We start from the raw sequence: 20064 nt of genomic DNA, 5'->3' as shown, positions 1-20064 counted from the left end.
GGCGAGTTTTATTGGGGATTTATCTGAAGCATTAAAAAAAAATAAATTCGTCGCCTGAGAGATTCGAACTCTCGCGGGGAAACCCCATGTACTTAGCAGGCACACGCCTTAACCACTCGGCCAAAGCGACTTTGTTTTCAGATGTCATCCGTCTTTTATTTAATCGTAAAGAGACGGGCCGCAGCAGACTTCGTCCATCGGTCGCGAGTCAAGGCGCCCACCGGCCCAGCCTTTCTTCTTTTCATTTCATTTTTCCAAGAAAGACCAGTCTTCTCTCTTCTCATTTCTTTTCTCCAAGAAAGAGGAGAGAGAGAGAGAGAGGCGGAGAGCCATGTCGTCCTCCGCTGCGCTTCCGCCTAACCAAAATAACCACGCCACCGGCATGGGCGGCGGAGAGGGCTACGCCGCCTCCTCCGGCGGCAGCCCGGCCGCCCATCAACCCTTGACTTTCTGGTGCCACGAGTGCGACATGAGCGTGACGCTCCTCCCTTCCTCCTCCTCCCCTCCCCCTCTCCTCTGCCCCGAGTGCCGCGGCGGCTTCCTTGAGGAGATGGAGCTCCCTGCCCCCCCACCTCCCCACCACCCTCAAACCCTAACCCTAACCCTATCCCTCTCCGATTCAGACTCCGACTCCGACGATCCTGACGACGTCGATGGCATCGGCGACTTCCCCGACGGCGACGACCCACGCCGCCGCCGCCGTCGCGCCCCCACTCAGGACTACTTCCGCCGCCTCATCCACCACCTCGCTGCCGGCGAAGGCCGCCCCCTTCCCCTCCCTGTCCGTGGCCCATCGCCGGCCCCCCAGGCCTCCATCGACGCCCTTCCCACCGTCCAGATCTCCAATCCCTCCCTCCTCTGCGCCGTCTGCAAGGACGAGTTCCCCCTCCATTCCGACGCCCGCCAGCTCCCCTGCTCCCACCTCTACCACTCCGACTGCATCGTCCCCTGGCTCTCCCTCCACAACTCCTGCCCCGTCTGCCGCTTCCGCCTCCCCTCCGTCGACTCCGCCGCCGCCGCCGCCGCGGCGGACCACCGCCGGCCTCGCATGTCCGTTAGGTTCGGGAGCTTCTTTGATGATGACGATGAGGATGATGGCGGCGGGGTCCTGGCCATCCGGACGGCGCTCCACCGCATCAGGAGGAGGCACCGCCTGCTGGTGCCAGCGCGGCCGTCGGTGTCCGCGGTGGTGGAGGCGTCCCCCACCCAGATGGCGCAGGCTGAGACGGGGTCGTCTGGGCCTGCCACCAGTGGGGAGACGGTGACATCGGAGTGGCCGGTGGAAGGGGGAGGAGCGCCGGCGGGTGGAAGAGTGGATGATGAGGGGGATGCTGTGATGTCAGATATTAGGGAGGATTTGTTCGATTGACTTGCGAGCGATTGGGTTGGATTCCAAGGGTACCATTAGCTCCAGAAATTCCAGGTATAGTTTGCTTTTATCCATTCTTTCGAAACTTTAAGTCCAGTTACATAGTCCAATACGGTTATTCATTCTACGTCACATTGATGAACTTTAGCATGTGATTTGAAGGGAAAGGACAAATGAGATCCGGCTAAAATTGATTCCTTTTAGAGCCTTTATGGAATATCCTACATGAATTGGGCCTATTGGCCTGCCTAGGCGGAAATCTTCTAAGAGCCTGTCCAAGTCCTAGCTTATGTTCTAGCTTGTGTGCGTGTTGATCTGCAGAAGAGGGAGAAGAAAAAGGTTCATGGAGCTCTTTTTTTTCCCTCCTATAAGATTCGAGCTGCAGGGATATTGGCTTAATATTGGCTATATCCAAATAAAATGCCAATCTACGAATTCCAGCAGGAAATCCACTCCAATCCTGCTGCATTTTCCAAACAGGGCCTTAGTCGTTTAAATCGCTAGAAGGTCTTCACTTAATGATGATCTAGTTCGCCTTAATAAGATAGTATACTTTTGGTGATGACTGATTGAAGGATGGCATGTGTCAGCTGTAATGCGATTCACGTAGTGATGGTCTTTAACTCAAGTTATTTCCATGTTCTTATGCTCCTTTGCTTTGTTTTACTTGAATTTTCTTGTTGCTTTGATAATTTAGGAATGTTATTGATTTTTTTTTCTTTGTTTCGAGGGGAAGAGGGGAGGGGGGATTTTTTTTGATGTTGCAGCTTGGCAAGGTCACTTAACAAGTAGCGGGTGATCATAAAACATGGAGAGGCATCTTTGTGTTGTTGTAAATTTATGAAGTATGTCATAATGCTACCTATTAGGTCTCTTTGATGGTGGAAAGTTTGAAAACTTTCATGTTATCTTGATTATGGAAAGACCAATCTACTACCTCACTATCATCATCTTCTTAGACTCATGCACTGTTGCCTATGAGGATAGTTTGTAGAATTTTCAAATTTATTTATCCATGTTGCTCCCTTCTTGCTAAACACAATAGAATTTGATGACTAAAGACCATCGATTCTTCATGGAAAGGAACTATCCTTTGTTAGATGAGTTGAACAACTGCATTGCCCCCTGATGAATCTTAGGTCCACCTTTGCTAATGGCTTTCCAAATATGCAATCTAAACATGCGATTACACAATGTTGTAGAAGATGTAAAAAGTTTTGAACAATAACCATTTGATCTTTGCTAAATGTTTTGATATATATGGACTCATTTGTTGGTTAACCATAGGTATCAATAGTTGTGTGGTCATCATTTGATGGTTTTAGAGTTACTTTTATTTTTTTTATTTTTATTTTTTTGTGGTGATGCAAAAGTCAATAGCATGTAGAAGTCTTCGAGAGGCAGTTTCACGGAAACATTAAGGACTTATTTGGTTCTCGAAAAGTGAATGGGAGAAAGAAGCACTTCCTGGGAAGCGGAGAACAGGTCTCTTGTTTGGTTGGAGTTTTAAGAGGAGAGAAAATGGAAAAATCTCTTTCCATGGGAAGACACTTTCCATATTTCATGAAAAGTAAAAACGCATGAGGGGGAGACGGATTTGGGACTTCTCATAGGATGGAAATTGATGGCCCTTTTTTCTTCCAAAAATATCCTTTTAAGATTCAAAACTAAGATTTTGCAAGCATCAATGGATGGCTAGGATGAAATATTGAATAATATATAATGATTAGAAAGAAATACTGAATATTAATATAATGTTGATATTATGTTTTTATTAATATAAATATAATATTATTATTTATATAAAATTTATAAGTAAAAAGGTATGGTGTTATATCTATTAAGGGTATAATAAGTATTGTATACAATTTTTTTAGGAATATAGATACTCAACCAAATATAAGCGACTCTATAAGAAGTTGCTTTTTTCGTCAATCAAACATGTCAAAATCCTATTCCCAGGAAGTTACTTCTTGAAAAAAAAAGTTCTTCCTGCAAACCAAACGAGTCCTAAGAAAATAAATTTCTCCTCTTGGAGAAATATCCTTTGGTGGATGGGGCTAATTGAAAGAGAGCAATGACAACCTTTGGATTCTTCAACAAATTGGAAAATGATATGTAGATAAAGAAATAAATAAAAGCTAGTTGCTAATTTCTCATCGAGTATCTGTGCACTTAAACAAAAGGGGATGGCACTTGGACTTGTGTAAATGGGTGTAAGGTGTGGATGGGTGTAAGCACTTCAAAGTAGGCTTATGGGAGAACGTGAGTAACAATACATTATAGATCTAGTGTCAAATATTATTGTTCTTGGTAAGATTATTTAAGTGAATGGGAGAAAGAAGCACTTCCTGGGAAGCGGAGAACAGGTCTCTTGTTTGGTTGGAGTTTTAAGAGGAGAGAAAATGGAAAAATCTCTTTCCATGGGAAGACACTTTCCATATTTCATGAAAAGTAAAAACGCATGAGGGGGAGACGGATTTGGGACTTCTCATAGGATGGAAATTGATGGCCCTTTTTTCTTCCAAAAATATCCTTTTAAGATTCAAAACTAAGATTTTGCAAGCATCAATGGATGGCTAGGATGAAATATTGAATAATATATAATGATTAGAAAGAAATACTGAATATTAATATAATGTTGATATTATGTTTTTATTAATATAAATATAATATTATTATTTATATAAAATTTATAAGTAAAAAGGTATGGTGTTATATCTATTAAGGGTATAATAAGTATTGTATACAATTTTTTTAGGAATATAGATACTCAACCAAATATAAGCGACTCTATAAGAAGTTGCTTTTTTCGTCAATCAAACATGTCAAAATCCTATTCCCAGGAAGTTACTTCTTGAAAAAAAAAGTTCTTCCTGCAAACCAAACGAGTCCTAAGAAAATAAATTTCTCCTCTTGGAGAAATATCCTTTGGTGGATGGGGCTAATTGAAAGAGAGCAATGACAACCTTTGGATTCTTCAACAAATTGGAAAATGATATGTAGATAAAGAAATAAATAAAAGCTAGTTGCTAATTTCTCATCGAGTATCTGTGCACTTAAACAAAAGGGGATGGCACTTGGACTTGTGTAAATGGGTGTAAGGTGTGGATGGGTGTAAGCACTTCAAAGTAGGCTCATGGGAGAACGTGAGTAACAATACATTATAGATCTAGTGTCAAATATTATTGTTCTTGGTAAGATTATACCTACAAGCGCATGCCGCACATGGGATTTAGGGAGGTTAGATGTACACAACCTTACCTCATGTACAAAGAGGCTATTTTAGTGTCTCAAACTTGTGATACCTAGGTCATAATAGAGCAACGTTACTGTTGCACCAAGATCCATCTTCTTGGAAGATTATATACCTATATTAAACAAAAATAGAGAAGGATTACCAAAAGGGGCAATAGAAGAAACAAAATTAGTGTTGGATAAGATCCGATATCAATTATTGCGGAAAAAGAAAGAAGAAATAAAAATAAGAAAGCAATCAAATACGTGGATCAGCCAAAAGGCTCGCCTTTATGAGACATGCAAAACTTCACTATAAGAAAAGAACAAGTACAAGAGGAGATCCTCACACTCTCAACCTTTATATACAAATCTCTCTCAACTAGAAGCTGTCCTCACAAGAGCTTTTACAAGACCCAAAGAAGACCTTTCTGTCCCTCACAGCCCTCCAGGGCCTCTCTCTGCCGACCAATCTCTAAGACCTTTAGCGATGCCTCTCTAAGCCTTCTGAACTCTGCTTTATAAATAAAGCAGAAAATCCTCGTCCAAAATGCGTAATAGGCCGTTCACAGCAGTCCTAACACGACTCGATATCCAGATTCGCCTCAAAAATCCATCAGATCGCACCCGTAAGCGCCAGTCGTCGGATCGCGCTCCCACACCAAACTGCGCCTGTGGACCATGGTAAACCGTGAGAAACCACTCGAAAACATTTTTGGTCCACCATGGATTGCACGAAATCGAAGGAAAATGGGCGCCTAGTCCATGCAGCCCCCCATGGACCATGCCAGCCCGGTGGATCACGGTACGTCGCGCCCTGTACGCGCTCGTTGGGCTAGGTCCACAGTCAGCCCATGCGGGTCCTTGCTCGCAGGCCACTTGCATGCCTGGGCTGGCCCAGCGTGCTAGTGCTGGCTGGGCCTAGCCCGTGCCCCCACTGGCCTGCGCTAACCCATTGGCCCCTCTGGCGGCTCGTGGGCTGTACTAACTGCTCTCGGCCTGCTTCTTCGCATATATCTTCTTCATCCGGACTCTGTTTGGATTGATCTTGGTTTCGTTGGATTTCGTTTTTCATCTTGGATCTTGTTTGGGCTTATTGTGAGCCGAATCTCAAGGTATTTTTCTCAACAATCTTTACCTTGACTCAATGTTCGGTCTTCACCTGTCTTTGAGAGCCTGTGATCCATCTCGCCGTCATGCCCTGGGGCACGCTTGCTGTCTCATGGATAGGCAAATATGGGAGTCGAGTCCGACCACTCGTTCCCACCTTCGTCATGGTCTGTGTCCACTTTGACCAAAGATCTGTTCGGAAAAGTCTCCTGCGGTAATAGGAACTTTACTTTGCGGCGTCGCTTCTCGTCCTTTCGAGTCTTTCATCTCGTATCCGATCCACCTCTATCTCGTACTGGGCTCTTTCTGGCTCTTGAAGCTCCAACTCGCACTGGACTCCCTGTCAGATAGTAATATCCTCCTCTAATCTTCTTCCCCTCCAATATCACTCTATCGTCGTATATGACCTTCAGAATTCCATCACTAGCTATCCATCTGTAACCGTTTGAATCCAGTCTGCTCAGTGAGATAAGATTTCATCTGAAATTGGATATGTATCGGACCTCGTCCAATTTTCTTACTACACCATCATGTGTCCTCCAGCTGACCGTCTCGGTGTCTCTGATCACACAGCTCGATCCATTCGATAGATGAACAGTGCCCTCACTGCTCTTTAGGGAGTCAAATAGCTCCTCTCTGCAACATACATGATGGATGCATGTAGAATCTAAAATTTACTGCGAAAAAAAAGTAAATATCTCGACAGATATCATTAGGACATCATCCTCTAACTCACTACTAACCGTCGCTGCAGTAGTCCTCGTTCGATCTTTGAGTTGAGGGCAATTTCTGGCACGATGTCTCAGCTTATCACATCAGTAGCACCTGATCTTGCTGGGATCCCTCGTCTTGGACTTGGATCATCCTCTTCGCGATCCTCTGCCGCTTCGTCTACTGCCATCTGCTCCTCTAGAAATCGCTAAAGCTGAGCTGCCGCCATCTGAGCTCGAAGCTTGGTCTTCCATCTGAGAATCTCGTTCTGGAGAATCGTCGCAATGACCTCATCGATTTTGATGGTATTCTTTCCTATTGGAAGAGCAGTCATCAAGGATTCATACGAAGGGATTCATACGAAGGGAGAAGCGACGCTAGCAAGATCAACGCCCTGATCTTCTCAACCTTCTTACCTACACTGAGAAGATCAATAAGAATTTTTTGGAAGTGGCTGAGATGCTTCTGCACGCTCTGTCCCTCGTCCATCCACAGTTGGTAGAACTGCCTCCAGAGGAAGAGAGTGTTGGTGAGAGACTTTGCCATATACAACTCCTCGAACTTCGACCACTACATCGTTGGGAAAGTCTCGCCAAGTATATGAATCACCACTTCATCCGTCAGATGCAGACGGATGGTACTCATCGTATGCATTTGTAGTCGCTCCCAGGTCTTCTCTTCCATGGTGGTCGGTTTTTTCTCGTATAAGAGAGTGTCGATCAATCCGTGTTGGATGAGCACGTCTTTCATCCTCGTTTGCCACAGAGAAATTGCTCTTTTCGTCGAACCGGTTGATCTCCATCTTGATTGTGCTTGTCTTCTTCATCTTCAATCTTGATCAACATCATCGCAATCTGGCGCTAGTACCGTCTGGCTCTGATACCACTTGTTGGACAGGATCCGGTATCAATTATTGCAGAAAAAAGAAGAAATAAAAATAAAAAAATAATCAAATACGTGGATCAACCAAAAGGCTCGCCTCCACGAGGCATACAAAATTTCACTATGAGAAGAGAATAAATACAAGAGGAGATCTTCACACTCTCAACTTTTATACACAAATCTCTCTCAACTAGAAGCTACTCTCACAAGAGCTCTTACAAGACCCAAAGAAGACCTTTCTACCTCTCACAGCCCTCCAAGACCTCTCTCCGCCGATCACTGTCTAAGACCTCTGGCGATGCTTCTTTAAGCCTTTTGGACTTTGCTCTATAAATAGAACAGAAAATCCTCGTCCAAAATGCGTAACAAGCCATTCACAGGAGTCCTAACATGACTCGGTATTCAGATTCGCCTAAAAAACCCGCCAGATCGCACCTGCAAGCACCAACCGCCGTCGGATCGTGCTCTCGCACCAAACTGCGCCCGTGGACCATGGTAGACTGCGAGAACCCACCCGAAAACATCTCCGATCCATCGTGGATCGTGCGAAACTGGAGGGAAACGGGTGCCTGGTCCACATGGCCCTCCATGGACCGCGCCAGGCCGGTGGATAGTGGTAGGTTGCGCCCCGCGCACGCTCGCTGGGCCAGGTCCGCGGCCGGCCCGCATGCGCCCTCGCTCACGGGCCATGCACGTGCTTGGGCTGGCGCAGCGCCAGCGCACTGTCGGGCCTGGCCCGTGCCCCTGCTGGCCGTACCAGCTGCTTCTAGCCTGCTTTCTCGCCCGTATCTTTTTCATTTGGACTCCGTTTGGATTGATCTTTATCTCGTTGGATTTCGTTTTTCATTCTGAACTTCGTTTTGGGCTTATTATAGAACGAATTTCGAGGCATTTTTTTCAACAATTAGAAGAAAGACAAATTATCTCTTGAGTGGATTCTATCGCTTTCAACTTTTCTGGTGAAGTTCAAATGACATGGTTGATTCTTTGGACCTTGTTTCCACCTTGTTAAAAGAGGTTTTGTTGTCATTTTTTTTTTTAGTTTCTTGCATTTCATGCAACCTATAAGGCTAGAACAGGCAATATAGAGAACATACATAATAAAATTTCTCTTTCATCAATTGCTTTAATTTAAGATGCTAAGACTTCTCAATAGGTTTGATTAACCGCAATACATGTGCACAATTCATTTGGTTGTCCAGAGTAGCTGCCAATATGAGATGATTTCAGCAGTCATTGAGGATGAACCACAACTGTCTTTGGCATTGTTAGTTTCTCTACGAGGTCTCCTATTATAAGGATCGACACACTGCTGATCTATGTTTTGGTCCAGAGGTTATAGTAGTTCAGATGCACAGCGCGCTTGGGCCATTTCAAAAGTCGAAAAATGAAGATTATATTAGTTACTCACATACCATAATATTTTCTGACTTTATAATACATCAGCATATATTACCACTTGTGCTGATTGCTGAACCCACATTGCTTGGTGCTATTGTAAAAGTCTTGGGATGACAAGCGCAATCATGAGACTTTGAGTCCTGGGGCATCCATTTTGTGCAAAGAAATGTCAAAAGTTAGATTTGTCCCCAGTTTGCCCCTCCTAGGACCTCGGATTGCCCATAATTTGGCAATGTACTGACTACTTGACCTACTATCAACTTTTCTTCAACACATAAGATGGGTATCAAGTGTCCAAGTGCCATAGGTTTTGGACATAGGAAACTAAAAAAAGGCAGATATCAGGGACATGTCCCGGTTAAATAGATGTATTTTAGACATGTACAAATGTATTTATATGATGAATAATTTTTTGTACCAATTGCTTTCTAATTCGATAGAGCTTGCAAAAGCTTCACTGAGTGTTATGTTATAGTTGAATTAGGTATGAGGTCCATGGGTTATATCTAACTGTGATGACATCATGGTTTGTTGATTTATTAGTGTCATAGGCAGTATCAAGAAATGTGCAACCATCCAAGTGTCTGGAGACATTAAAAAAAAACTCAAATTTGCGTTTTCCAGCTAACACTGCTAGGTGTCATCTAGCTCTCTATGCTCTCACTTGTTCATTCTTTTTCTCCAAAGATTGACGCTCCCATGTTTTCTTGCACAAATGATCAGTCTTCAGTTGCAGGCCTAGGAAACCCACTATTATACAGTATGTGCGTGACACTGAACAGGGTACAAACTTGACTGGCAATACCTTTATTAGGATGCTTGAGTATATCACATGGGCTAGATCATGCTACCTGCACTATTTTGTTGTTGCTAAAATAGACAAAAAATGTTGATATATCTGAGAAGCTGCTTTTGTTACAGTACTTGGACCCATCACTTGGTTGTGTAAATCGTGATACCGGCACTTTGTCCAATTTACCATTGCTAAAATAGACAAAAATAATACTATACTTGAGGAGCTGCTTAATCCTATACATTTTTATTTTGACATATTTGTTAGTCCTACCAATGGTTTGTATATGTTTAGACTGCTTCACTCATTATTGTTTTGCTATGATCTATTAAAAGTTGAAACCGCCACTTGGATGGATTTTTACAGCTTTTCAACTCTTATTTTGATGATTTATAGTAGTCATTTTACCAGCCTTTCAGCTGTGGTCCTAAGATTTTGTTCCATAGTCTGTTGTTTTGCAGCTTATGTATAGTAGTAGCTGTTACCAGAAAGCCACCATCAACCTCAAAGACTTTGAAATATATTTGGATGAGTGCAGTCTGCAACTGTAACCTTCTGACTAGATGTTGTGATTTTGCAATTTTATGCATTAATTTGCTTAGTGCATAGACTGAGGACCTCACTTTATACAATAATGATACCACTGTCCTTTGTACGTTAAACATATTTTTCCCAAGTAATAAGTATTTGTGTGATAATTAGTTTCCCTTTTAGTTGATTGATGTTCTGTATTGAAATAATTTACCTAGTTAGTTGCTTATTTGCGAATATTGCTTGATGAAATTTCTGCAAATAATAGTAATAGATTGTGACTTATAGCATCCTTTCCAGCAGCAAAGCTGGCAACTTTATCACATGATGTTGAAAAGGTGATACTGGAGGAATTTTCAGGACAGGTTGTATTATGGATCAGTTTAAAGACTTTTATTCGTTAAATGAAACTGGTCTATTTGAAATGTTAGTTTGCAGTAGTTTGCCTGCATGAATTACAGATTTGTTTTGTGATGCACTTAGAGGGAAGACGGCAAGAACCATGGCCGAGTGCTCTAAAAAAGCTCCTGGTTTCCTCTGTGGAGAAAACATACCCCATCTTTTGTAGTATGAGAATCTAAACTTTCTTTTGCCCTGTTTGGATAGATTGGGAAGGAGAGAGAAGAAAGAAGAGAAAATGAGAGGAGAAGATAACCGTCAAACATGAGGGAGGGGGAGAAACGAAGAGAACTGGTGTTTCTCTTCAAATCTCTCCACTTCCAAGGAGGTTAAAATAGAGGTCCGGATACAAAACACTTCTCTCCATTTTTCCTCTCTCCCCACTTGTCTATCCTACATAAAGATTTTAATTATCTCTTTTCTTCTCTGAATAAATGTCTAATCAAATAAGAGAAATTAGCTTTATTTTCTTTGCTTTTTCCATTCAACAGGGAATGTTTGATTTTTCTCCCTCTTCTCTTCATTCAAATGATGCAAATAAAGTGTTAGAGAAGTGTGATGCATCAGTGGATTAGCTTTTCTTTGTGAAATTCATTGCTTTAGTTCATACTGTCCTGAGGCATCAGCTAATACCATATTAATATGTTAGGTGAGGATTTTTAGCTTTCTTTATGTTATCACCAGTTTAGTAAAATTAGTGCATCAAAGAATTGTATATCTTGTTTTACTTTGTTACTATCTTATGACTGGCTCTTTCAGCAGTAAATATTAGGATCAGTGCATAACTTGTGAATCTCGTTCCATATCTTGACCAGTGATATATCAGTGAGATGTATGGAGTTTTTGATAAACTCCATATCTCAAAAATCAGGATTTAATTAGCCAAAAAGTTTATTTTGATAAACTCCATGAAGCAAGGAAAGCATCAAAATCCAGAGAGAAAAAAGATATCAAAATAATGAAATTTTTATCTATGGTGTACGGATATGCTAGAGATCCCTCGGCGAGGAGATTCTATTTGAATGATTCGAGGATTGAGTTTTCTTATCAAACAGTGATTTAATTGAAATTTAAGTGTTTGATTATACTTAATTTACATAGATATCTATATCTAAAATATTCGTTCTATATCATTATAATTTTACTAACATTTGCATGTTATCTATGCCTAAAGAAACGATAAGTGATTATTAGAAGCACTACAATGAATATACTTTTCTAAGTCACTCTCCAACTATCCAATCTTACAACATAATATCATATCCTTTCATAGTCTTTGGATCTATGAAGTTATCTAGAAACACTAATCACTATCATTTATCCCTCTTCTTTAATCTCAGCCTCCTTTTGGAGCAATTTCCAAGATTTGAACCTTCTTGAGCGACAAGCCCTTGGATGAGAGGGGCAAACTCTAATCCCAAGCCTTTGAAATAAAAGAAACACAACAAACGCACTCATCAAACTAAGACAAGCTGCATCAATCCATCATATTGACATATCTAATCCATTTCTTAGCCATTCATTTAAGGCATTCTCCAAAGTATGTAATCACAACCATGCATACTCTCATGCATAACTATAACCCCAAGATCTAGATGAAAATGAATGGGAAGTTGCTTAAGCTAAGGGAAATTTTGCCTTTTTAAGATTGTATACCTTTCTCCTTTATCCAACACCCTATCTGCGGTCTTGCCTTCTTCTTCACCACCTAGACATCCCTTTTTCATCCAAACTAGATTATCCTATAAGAAGGCTTATTACCTTTCTTTGATGGGGGTACTTTCTGGTCCCCTAACTTCTTTTTTTTTTTGCAAGGTATTTATAATATTTTTAGTATTCTTAATTTTTATACAAATTTTTAACCAAATCTTAGTATAGGAGCTACTTGTTTTTATGCTTAGAAATTAGTTAGGAAGCATAAAAGAACCCTAGAAAATGTTAGGAGCCTTCTTTAATTTGAGTCAGTGTGACAAAATAACCTTCACAGATGGAATAGAAAGACTTCTAATTTTCTTTCTCGCGACCAAGGATGGAGCGTTGGAGCTCTCCAAAACGTTAGAGCAAGGAAATTTTTAGGAGTGTCCAGGCTGGGAGGTTTAGTAAGGAAAAAGAAGGGAATTATTTATTGAAAAAAATATTTGTTTTCATCCTTGCAGCCTTAATTGATTTCTTTGGTATTCTCTTATCATAGATTATAAGGTTAGGTGATAGAAGTTCTATTGTTGTACTTTTAATTTGTTTTTACCATTGCTTCTCTCCGTGGCCGTAGATGGTAAGAAGTGATACACCTTGCAGTGCAGTGCAAATGGTAAATTTGATGGTTATGATTGTGACTTTTTCATATGCTTAAAAAGCAACCAATAAGGTTCGTTTTTAAAGCAAGACCAACAAATATAATTCCAAAAATGCCAGATAGCTCGCTTGGCTTCTCTTTCTCAGAATACATGGAAATCACTGCTTAATTATGGTATTACCACCGATTTGATTTTTGATGATGCCCATACATGGCTCAATTTCTCTGTACATTGGAAGGTTTCCTGAACAGCATGGCTCCAAACTTGTGACTGCATATATCCCGCACGAGTTCACCGTTGGAGCGCACACCTCACGGCTCTAAAGGTGCTTCGAACTCCATCATTCATCATCTGTATAGATTTCAAAGCTTCCAGTGGATGATCCAATGCTGGATTTAAAGGTGCATCCATCTTTTACGCAAGGTGCACCTGCAGGCCGCAATCCATCCATGTAACCTCAATTAAACGATACTTTTCTTTTAGAGCGCGGATTTTCTGCTATGCACTGTAGCATGTGATATAACATGCTGGCCATCCATCACTGAATGGACAGCTAGTAAACAATATGCATGCAAGCACTGGTCGTACATATATATGGTCTATGTTGTTTGCTGGCCATCCATTATACGATAGACGGCTAGCATTGTTGTAGTACATCATGCTCACTGTAGAGGAGCCAGTTTTTTCTTTTCATACCAGTTTGCATACATATAGTGCATCATGCTCATCATATGGAGGCCAATTTCTTCTTTTTCATATAAGCCTGCATGTTAAAAACAAAGTTGGAAGACGAATTTCCTCATCTATCTTATCTTTTTCGAACAAATATTGCAGGTATTTCATCCTTTTATTTAGGACTTGTTTGATTCATGAAAAAAAAAATTTAAAAATTAATTTTTTTAAAAAATATTTTTTAAGAATAAAATTTTGATATGTTTGATTGATCATGAAAGGTGACTTACGTTTGATTAAGCATCTATTTTCGTGAGAATATTATGTAGAATATCTATTATACCATTAATAGATATAAGATTATACATTTTACTTCTAGACTTTATATAAATAATAATATTATATAAAAAATAATAGTATAATATTATAATATAACATTAGATCATAATAATTTATTATATTAATATATATTATATTATGTTAATATAATATTAGTATTTTAATATAATAAATTTATTAATATCTTCATAAATATAATATTATATAAATATATTAATAAAAATATTATATTAATATTAATAAAAATATTATATTAATAAAATATTAAAATATAATAAATATTAACATATTAATATTATATTATATTATCACTATTCAGTATTTCATTCTAACCATCAATGATATTTTATAAAATTTTAGCTGTAGATTTAAAAAAAATTGAACAAAAAAAAATACCATAACTTTCCATCCCATAGGAAGTACCACAATTAATCTCCTCTATAGATTTTACTTTCATGAAATATCAAAAATAATTTTTCATGAAAAAAAAATTTTTTCATTCTTTTTTCTCCTAAAATAAAAGACTCCTCTATTTTTCATGAATTGCCTCTACCCTCCCTCGGCACCCCTTAAAAAAATAAAAAAATAAAAAATAAAATAAAATAAAATAAAATAAAATAAAAAAAGGAAGAAGAAGAAGACTGGTATTGTTGAAGTCGTGCTAGGCAACAAGTGGATGTGTAAGCGTGCCATATTGGCCTGGTGATGAGGACTTGTGGTCAACGCCACGCCACCGGTCGCAAAAAGGTTACCGCTAGGCTAGGGAGAGAGAGGGTCCAAGTTGTACGGCCATCAGCCATCCTTTGATTCTTCAAGCGGATAACTCCAAACCAGGCCAAATCTCCCTTATCTAAGCGAGTGATGCTTAGGATGTCAATCCATGGCATCATGTGCATGCGAGCAAGTACTGTTTAACATATCTTGGTTGCTGCTGGGATTAACAATATATCAGGTTATAACTTGCTGCAAACTAGAGACTGTGGGTCCAATTTTTGGTTTGGCCATATTATACTTCCAAATAAGAAAAATGTTTGCCATAAATTCGCAACAACATGCTTTTAAGGAGGTCTGGTTATGGTGCTTAGGAGTCAATCCCTCATCAAGCATGTTCCCATGGCAATCTCAATTTTAAATTAGGGTTATAGTTGAAAGCCCTTTTTTTTTTTTTTTTTTTTTCTTTCTGCTGTTGAAAAGGTGTCAATTTTTTTTGTTGATGGACCTGCTCTTGACCATTTTTTTGGAGTCAATCAGATGGCCATGTTCGGATTTGGTTGAGCTACATCCAATCAAAGATGAGCCAAGATTTCAGACCTGGTGGAAAGCAGGTCCATTTGGTTCATTTTTTGCTACTTTCAATTTTTATATTTCTTTTGGAACCCAACCCTGTGCCACATATGGAGCTTCAAATTTAGATTAAAATTTGCATGCATGTCCTGAGTCGGTGAGATGCTTTGTCACATTTCTGCAGCCATCCAGATGACATGTTCTCTTACCTAAGAATTAAAATAGGAGGGAAGAAATGGTCAAGAGCCATGAAGAAAAAAATTGAAGACCCTTTCTAAGGTCAACATCTAATCGATACATTAATTAGATGCTTGGACGGCCAAGACAATATTTGAATGTCCATAACAAAAGCTCTCATTGAAGTGTGAAACTATGAATCAGTCATTTCAATCATTTTTTAAGACATGAGAAGCTCATTAAGAAGTTTCTTCATACAGCGACGGTCAAAGAGGCGGCTGGAAAAAAGTGATGACTGGTCTCCTATATAGAGAAGCCCTCCCTTCCAAATGTTAGCTCGCAGCACTCATCAACACAATTCCTCCCCTTCTTCTTCTTCATCTGATTTCCATTAAACCACAGCCATGGCATTCGATGAATCGACCGACTATTTGGTGAAGGCAGGCCTGTTCATTCTGGTCCAAGCTATAGTCTATCTGATCCTGGCCAACTCTTCCAATGTCTTCTCCAATACAAAGATGGGATCTTCAAGCTTCCAATCCTTTCGATCGCTGAGCTTGCGACGTACGATTGCCTTGCTCTCTGATTTGCCTGCAGGCTACGAGCCATCACCCCGGCCCTCCAATCTTAAGGATTAGTTTTGTCAACATCTTAATCAGAGCCTCCTCTCCCTATGGGAAAGATGATGGAATATACAGGCCTATAAGGCCTTGGTTTTGGTTGTTCATGAAAGGCATAGGAATGCTATTCTTTTATTAATAGTTTGGTTCTTTGGTCATGATAGGTGTGAGTAATTGATGTAGAATTGCTTTATCCATATATCAAATAGATTGAATCTTTTGATGATAAAAACTGCGCCCAGCTTTTATTTATTTATTTATTTTTTTCTTCAATTTGTTCTTCCCTCTGTCCTTGCACCGCAAGAATTATATCTGCAGCTGCGTCACTGAATAAAAGTTGGGTATTGTCACCCCAAAAAAATTGACTTCGTTTGCGGTTTGTTTTATAAACTCTTCCCTCATCTCAATCCTGGAGGATGCTTTGAAGAGATCGAAACAGAGGGAATGCATATTGCCTTCCAAAAGGAGGTCATGAATCCATCAATTTGTTAACCAGTTCCACTGAAGTAACTCTGTGGGTCCAATCCTACCGTCAATAATTTCCTTTGTACTACTGGAGTGCCACATGGTGCAAGAGAATTGGTGCAAAACAATCTCCTCATGCCGTAAGGCTTTCAGGCAATACATAAAAAAATTTTGTATTATTGCTACAGGAATATTGAGTTCGCACATGTAGCAATCCTTCATTTTCTTGTTTTACTTTTCAGAAAAAAGATTTACCCTATAAATGGGATTGGTAGTGTTTTCTCCACAAAGCCTTCCACAAAAAATTTAAGGGGCATACACATTAGTCGTAATCCTTTACCAAGGAAAGCTTTTACCCATACTCGATTAAGGTCATGGATGTTCACTTATTATGAGCTTCTTCAGACTGCTTAAATGAAACTAATAAAAGGGTCCTTGATTTTACCCAAAAAAAAAGGTAGTGTCCTTGATTAGGGCCCGGTATGTGGGATGCATGTGTGGGAGCCTCTTATTTTGATATTGGGTGGACAATGCATATTTATATACATTGGAGAGGTGGGGGGAAGCGATGGCGAAGACTCAAAATCCTTTGTGATGTACGATTTGTGTTATAAAATACTATACAGCACTTGATGGTCACCATTATTAGCAACAGTAACATACCATGTATGACATATAAAATTATCTTGTTTGATAGTCATCTATCTCTTTATGATGGCTATTGAGTGCTATACAATATTTGTGGTGCAGACTATACAATCATAAAGGATCCATGCACTATGGCTAAATTTTTTTTATGTGAATTTGTTAAACTGTGCCAATAATATTGATGAGTTTTACTCTCTCTCTCTATATATATATATATATGTGTGTGTGTGTGTGGATAGATAGATGATAGATAGATAGGAAAAAATTATGGCAGGTTGCATGTCTATTCACCGCAAATTCAACCAACATCTAATCGAAATTTGGATCATGTAAGAGTATTTGCAATTGGTTTACTGCCATCATAATATATTGCTTCTACGATACATCTCAAACATGTTTTCCATACATAGGCATCATAAAATCTTAAATATCACCCTCCATCCACTCTAGAAGCAACTCTTGCGGTGGTAAATCCTCTCCCAAAGAAGAGAGATGTAATTAATTTATATCACTTTTAGTTTTTCTTTTTTGGTTAATAGTGCTAGATTTTGTTAGATACTATATTGATTTTCGTGGTCTAGAAGCTATGTTTTTAAATTCACATGATCCTTGCATTTTTCGAAGCCTTGCAAGTTTGACCATATCCAATATCTAGTTTTCCAGCAAGCCAAGTGTTGTCACCAATTTTACCATTGGGCTGCATCACCTCATCTTAAGAACTATGGTTATTTTCCAGCAAGACACCCTTTCAGTCATGATAATTTTATTTGAGTACTCCCAAACTATCCCTTTACAGGATGCTAAATAATTTTAAGAACTATCTTTGCATATTTCGCTAATGCATGTAAAACCATTGATGATCTTTGTGATAGAATATAACAGCTAATGGTAGCCAAAATCTAATTTTATAAATTTTATTTTAATAAGATTATTTCATTTTCAAATAAAATACTACTGATTTGTTTCTAAGATATTAACATAAAATTATAATATTTTAGACAAATTAACAAAAAAAAAATAGTGGTCTTAACCATCATCATAGTGGCATATTAATCATAGCCATTTTATAAATAGTTAGGTGCTTAGACTATCACTGGTTGTTATGATTAGTTTGAATGGTTGAATTTTAAATTCATAAGGTGGCACACTAGCCATTCTCATTCTCGCATATTTTTCAGCAGAATTTGTACAAGTTTTGAAACTAATCACATAAACTTATAAACACAATGAGTTAGTATTTAGGCTAACTAGTTTGAAAGCAAGATTAAGTATTTTTAATATATATGTAATAGCCCAAATTTTAAAAACTGAGCGAATGCTTATTGCCTTCCAAAAGGGGATCACGAATCCATCAATTTGTTAACTGTTGGTGTGAAGGGACCATTGGTTCTGACCGGTTCCATTGAAGTAACTCTGTGGGTCCAATCATAGTATCAATAATTTCCTTTGCACTACTGGAATGCCACATGGCACAAGAGAATTGGTGCAAAACCATTTCCTCATACCTCAAGGCTTTCAAGCAATAAATAGAAAACTTTTATATTATTGCCATAGAAATTTTGAGTTTACACATTAAACAGTCCTTTATTGTCTTATTTTATTCTTCAAAAAATAGATTTACTTTAGAAATGGGATTATTGGTGTTTTCTCCGCAAAGCTTTCCACAAAAATATCCAAGGAGCATACCTATTTGTCTTAATCTTTTATCAAGAAAAGTTTCTACACATATTCAATTAAGGCCATAGATATTGTTCACTTATAATGACCTCCTTCAAACCACTTAAACAGAACTAATAAAAGTGTGGTTGATGAGAGCCCAATATATATGATGCATGTGTGAGAGCCTGTTGTTTTGATATTAAGTGGACAATGCATGTTTATGTACATGGAAAGAGGAGGAAGATGACGAAGACTCAAGATCTTTTGTGATATGTGATTTGCGCTATAGAATGTTGTGCAGTACTTAGTGGCCACCATCAGAAGATAAATAGCTAGCAATAGTAATATAGCATATAAAATTATCTTGTTTGATAGTCGTCTCTTTTTATGATGGCTATTAAGTGTTACACAATACTGATGATGCAGACTGTACATCAAAAAAGATTCATGCTCTATGGCTAAACATTTTTTTATAAATTTTTTTAAACTACCTCAATAATATTGATGAATTTTTATTCTCTCTCTCCCTCCCTGTGTATATATATATATATATATATATATATATATATATATATGTATATATATATATATATATATATGTATATATATATATATATATGTATATATATATATATATTTTAGGCATCATAAAATCTTAAATATCACCCTCCATCCACTCTACAAGCAATCCTTATGATGGTAAATCCTCCCCTAACTAAGAAGAAAAATATAATTAATTTGTATCACTTTTAGTTTTTTTTGGGTTAATAGTGTTATACCTTGTTAGAAACTATATTGATTTGGTAGTCTAGAAGCTATGTTTTTAAATTCACATGATCCTTTCGTTTCTTGGAGACTTGCAAGTTTGACCGTGTCCAATATATTGTTTTCCACTAATATAAATGTTGTCACCAATTTTACTATTGGGCTGCATCGCTCCATCTTAAGAACTACGGTTATTTTCCAGCAAGACACCGTTTCACTCAAGGTAATTTTATTTGAGTACTCCCAAACTATCCCTTTATAGGATGCTAAATAATTTTAAGTACTATGTTTGCATATTTCAGTATTGCATGTAGAACCATTGATGACAGCTAATAGCAACAAAAATCTAATTTTATAAATTTTATATTAATAACATTATTACATTTTCAAATAAAATACTACTAATTTGTTTCAAAGATAGTAATATAAAAAATATAATATTCTAGACATATTGACAAAAAAAGAAAAACAACAATCTTAATCACCATCCTAGTGGCATATTCGTCATAGCCATTTTATGATTATATTGTTAGGCGCTTAGACTATCACTGGTTGCCGTGATTAGTTTTGAATGGTTGATTTTTAAATTCATAAGGTGGCACACCAGTCATTCTCATGCTTGCATATTTCCAGTAGATTTGTACCAGTTTTGAAACTAGTTACATAAATTTATAAAAACCATGACTTAGTACTTAGGCTAACTAGTTT

At 38.5% G+C, this 20064-nt stretch overlaps 1 protein-coding gene and 1 non-coding gene across 4 annotated transcripts; one reads left to right on the top strand and one right to left on the bottom strand.

Moving 5' to 3' along the window:
- Nucleotides 1-48: 48 nt before the first annotated feature.
- Nucleotides 49-130, bottom strand: TRNAS-GCU (transfer RNA serine (anticodon GCU)). The gene has a single exon. It is a non-coding gene; the product is annotated as a tRNA-Ser (tRNA).
- Nucleotides 131-267: 137 nt separating this feature from the next.
- On the top strand, nt 268-10921 carry LOC140850765 (E3 ubiquitin-protein ligase RDUF2-like). Of its 3 annotated transcripts, none has more exons than XM_073244368.1 (2): nt 268-1423; nt 10641-10921. In XM_073244368.1, the coding sequence occupies exon 1, from the start codon at nt 332-334 to the stop codon at nt 1367-1369; it is 1038 nt and encodes a 345-aa protein (XP_073100469.1). In that variant the 5' UTR covers nt 268-331; the 3' UTR covers nt 1370-1423; nt 10641-10921. The 3 variants fall into 3 exon arrangements, with proteins under 3 accessions (XP_073100469.1, XP_073100468.1, XP_073100467.1); XM_073244367.1 differs by lacking the exon at nt 10641-10921 and adding an exon at nt 9965-10216; XM_073244366.1 differs by lacking the exon at nt 10641-10921 and adding an exon at nt 9950-10216 and having other exon boundaries at nt 270-1423.
- Nucleotides 10922-20064: the final 9143 nt, after the last annotated feature.

Source organism: Elaeis guineensis, chromosome 10 (genome assembly GCF_000442705.2).
Source record: "Elaeis guineensis isolate ETL-2024a chromosome 10, EG11, whole genome shotgun sequence".
Classification (NCBI taxonomy): Eukaryota; Viridiplantae; Streptophyta; class Magnoliopsida; order Arecales; family Arecaceae; genus Elaeis; species Elaeis guineensis.
The sequence above is the reverse complement of the archived record's forward strand: the minus strand, read 5'-3'. Positions and strand labels throughout refer to the sequence as shown.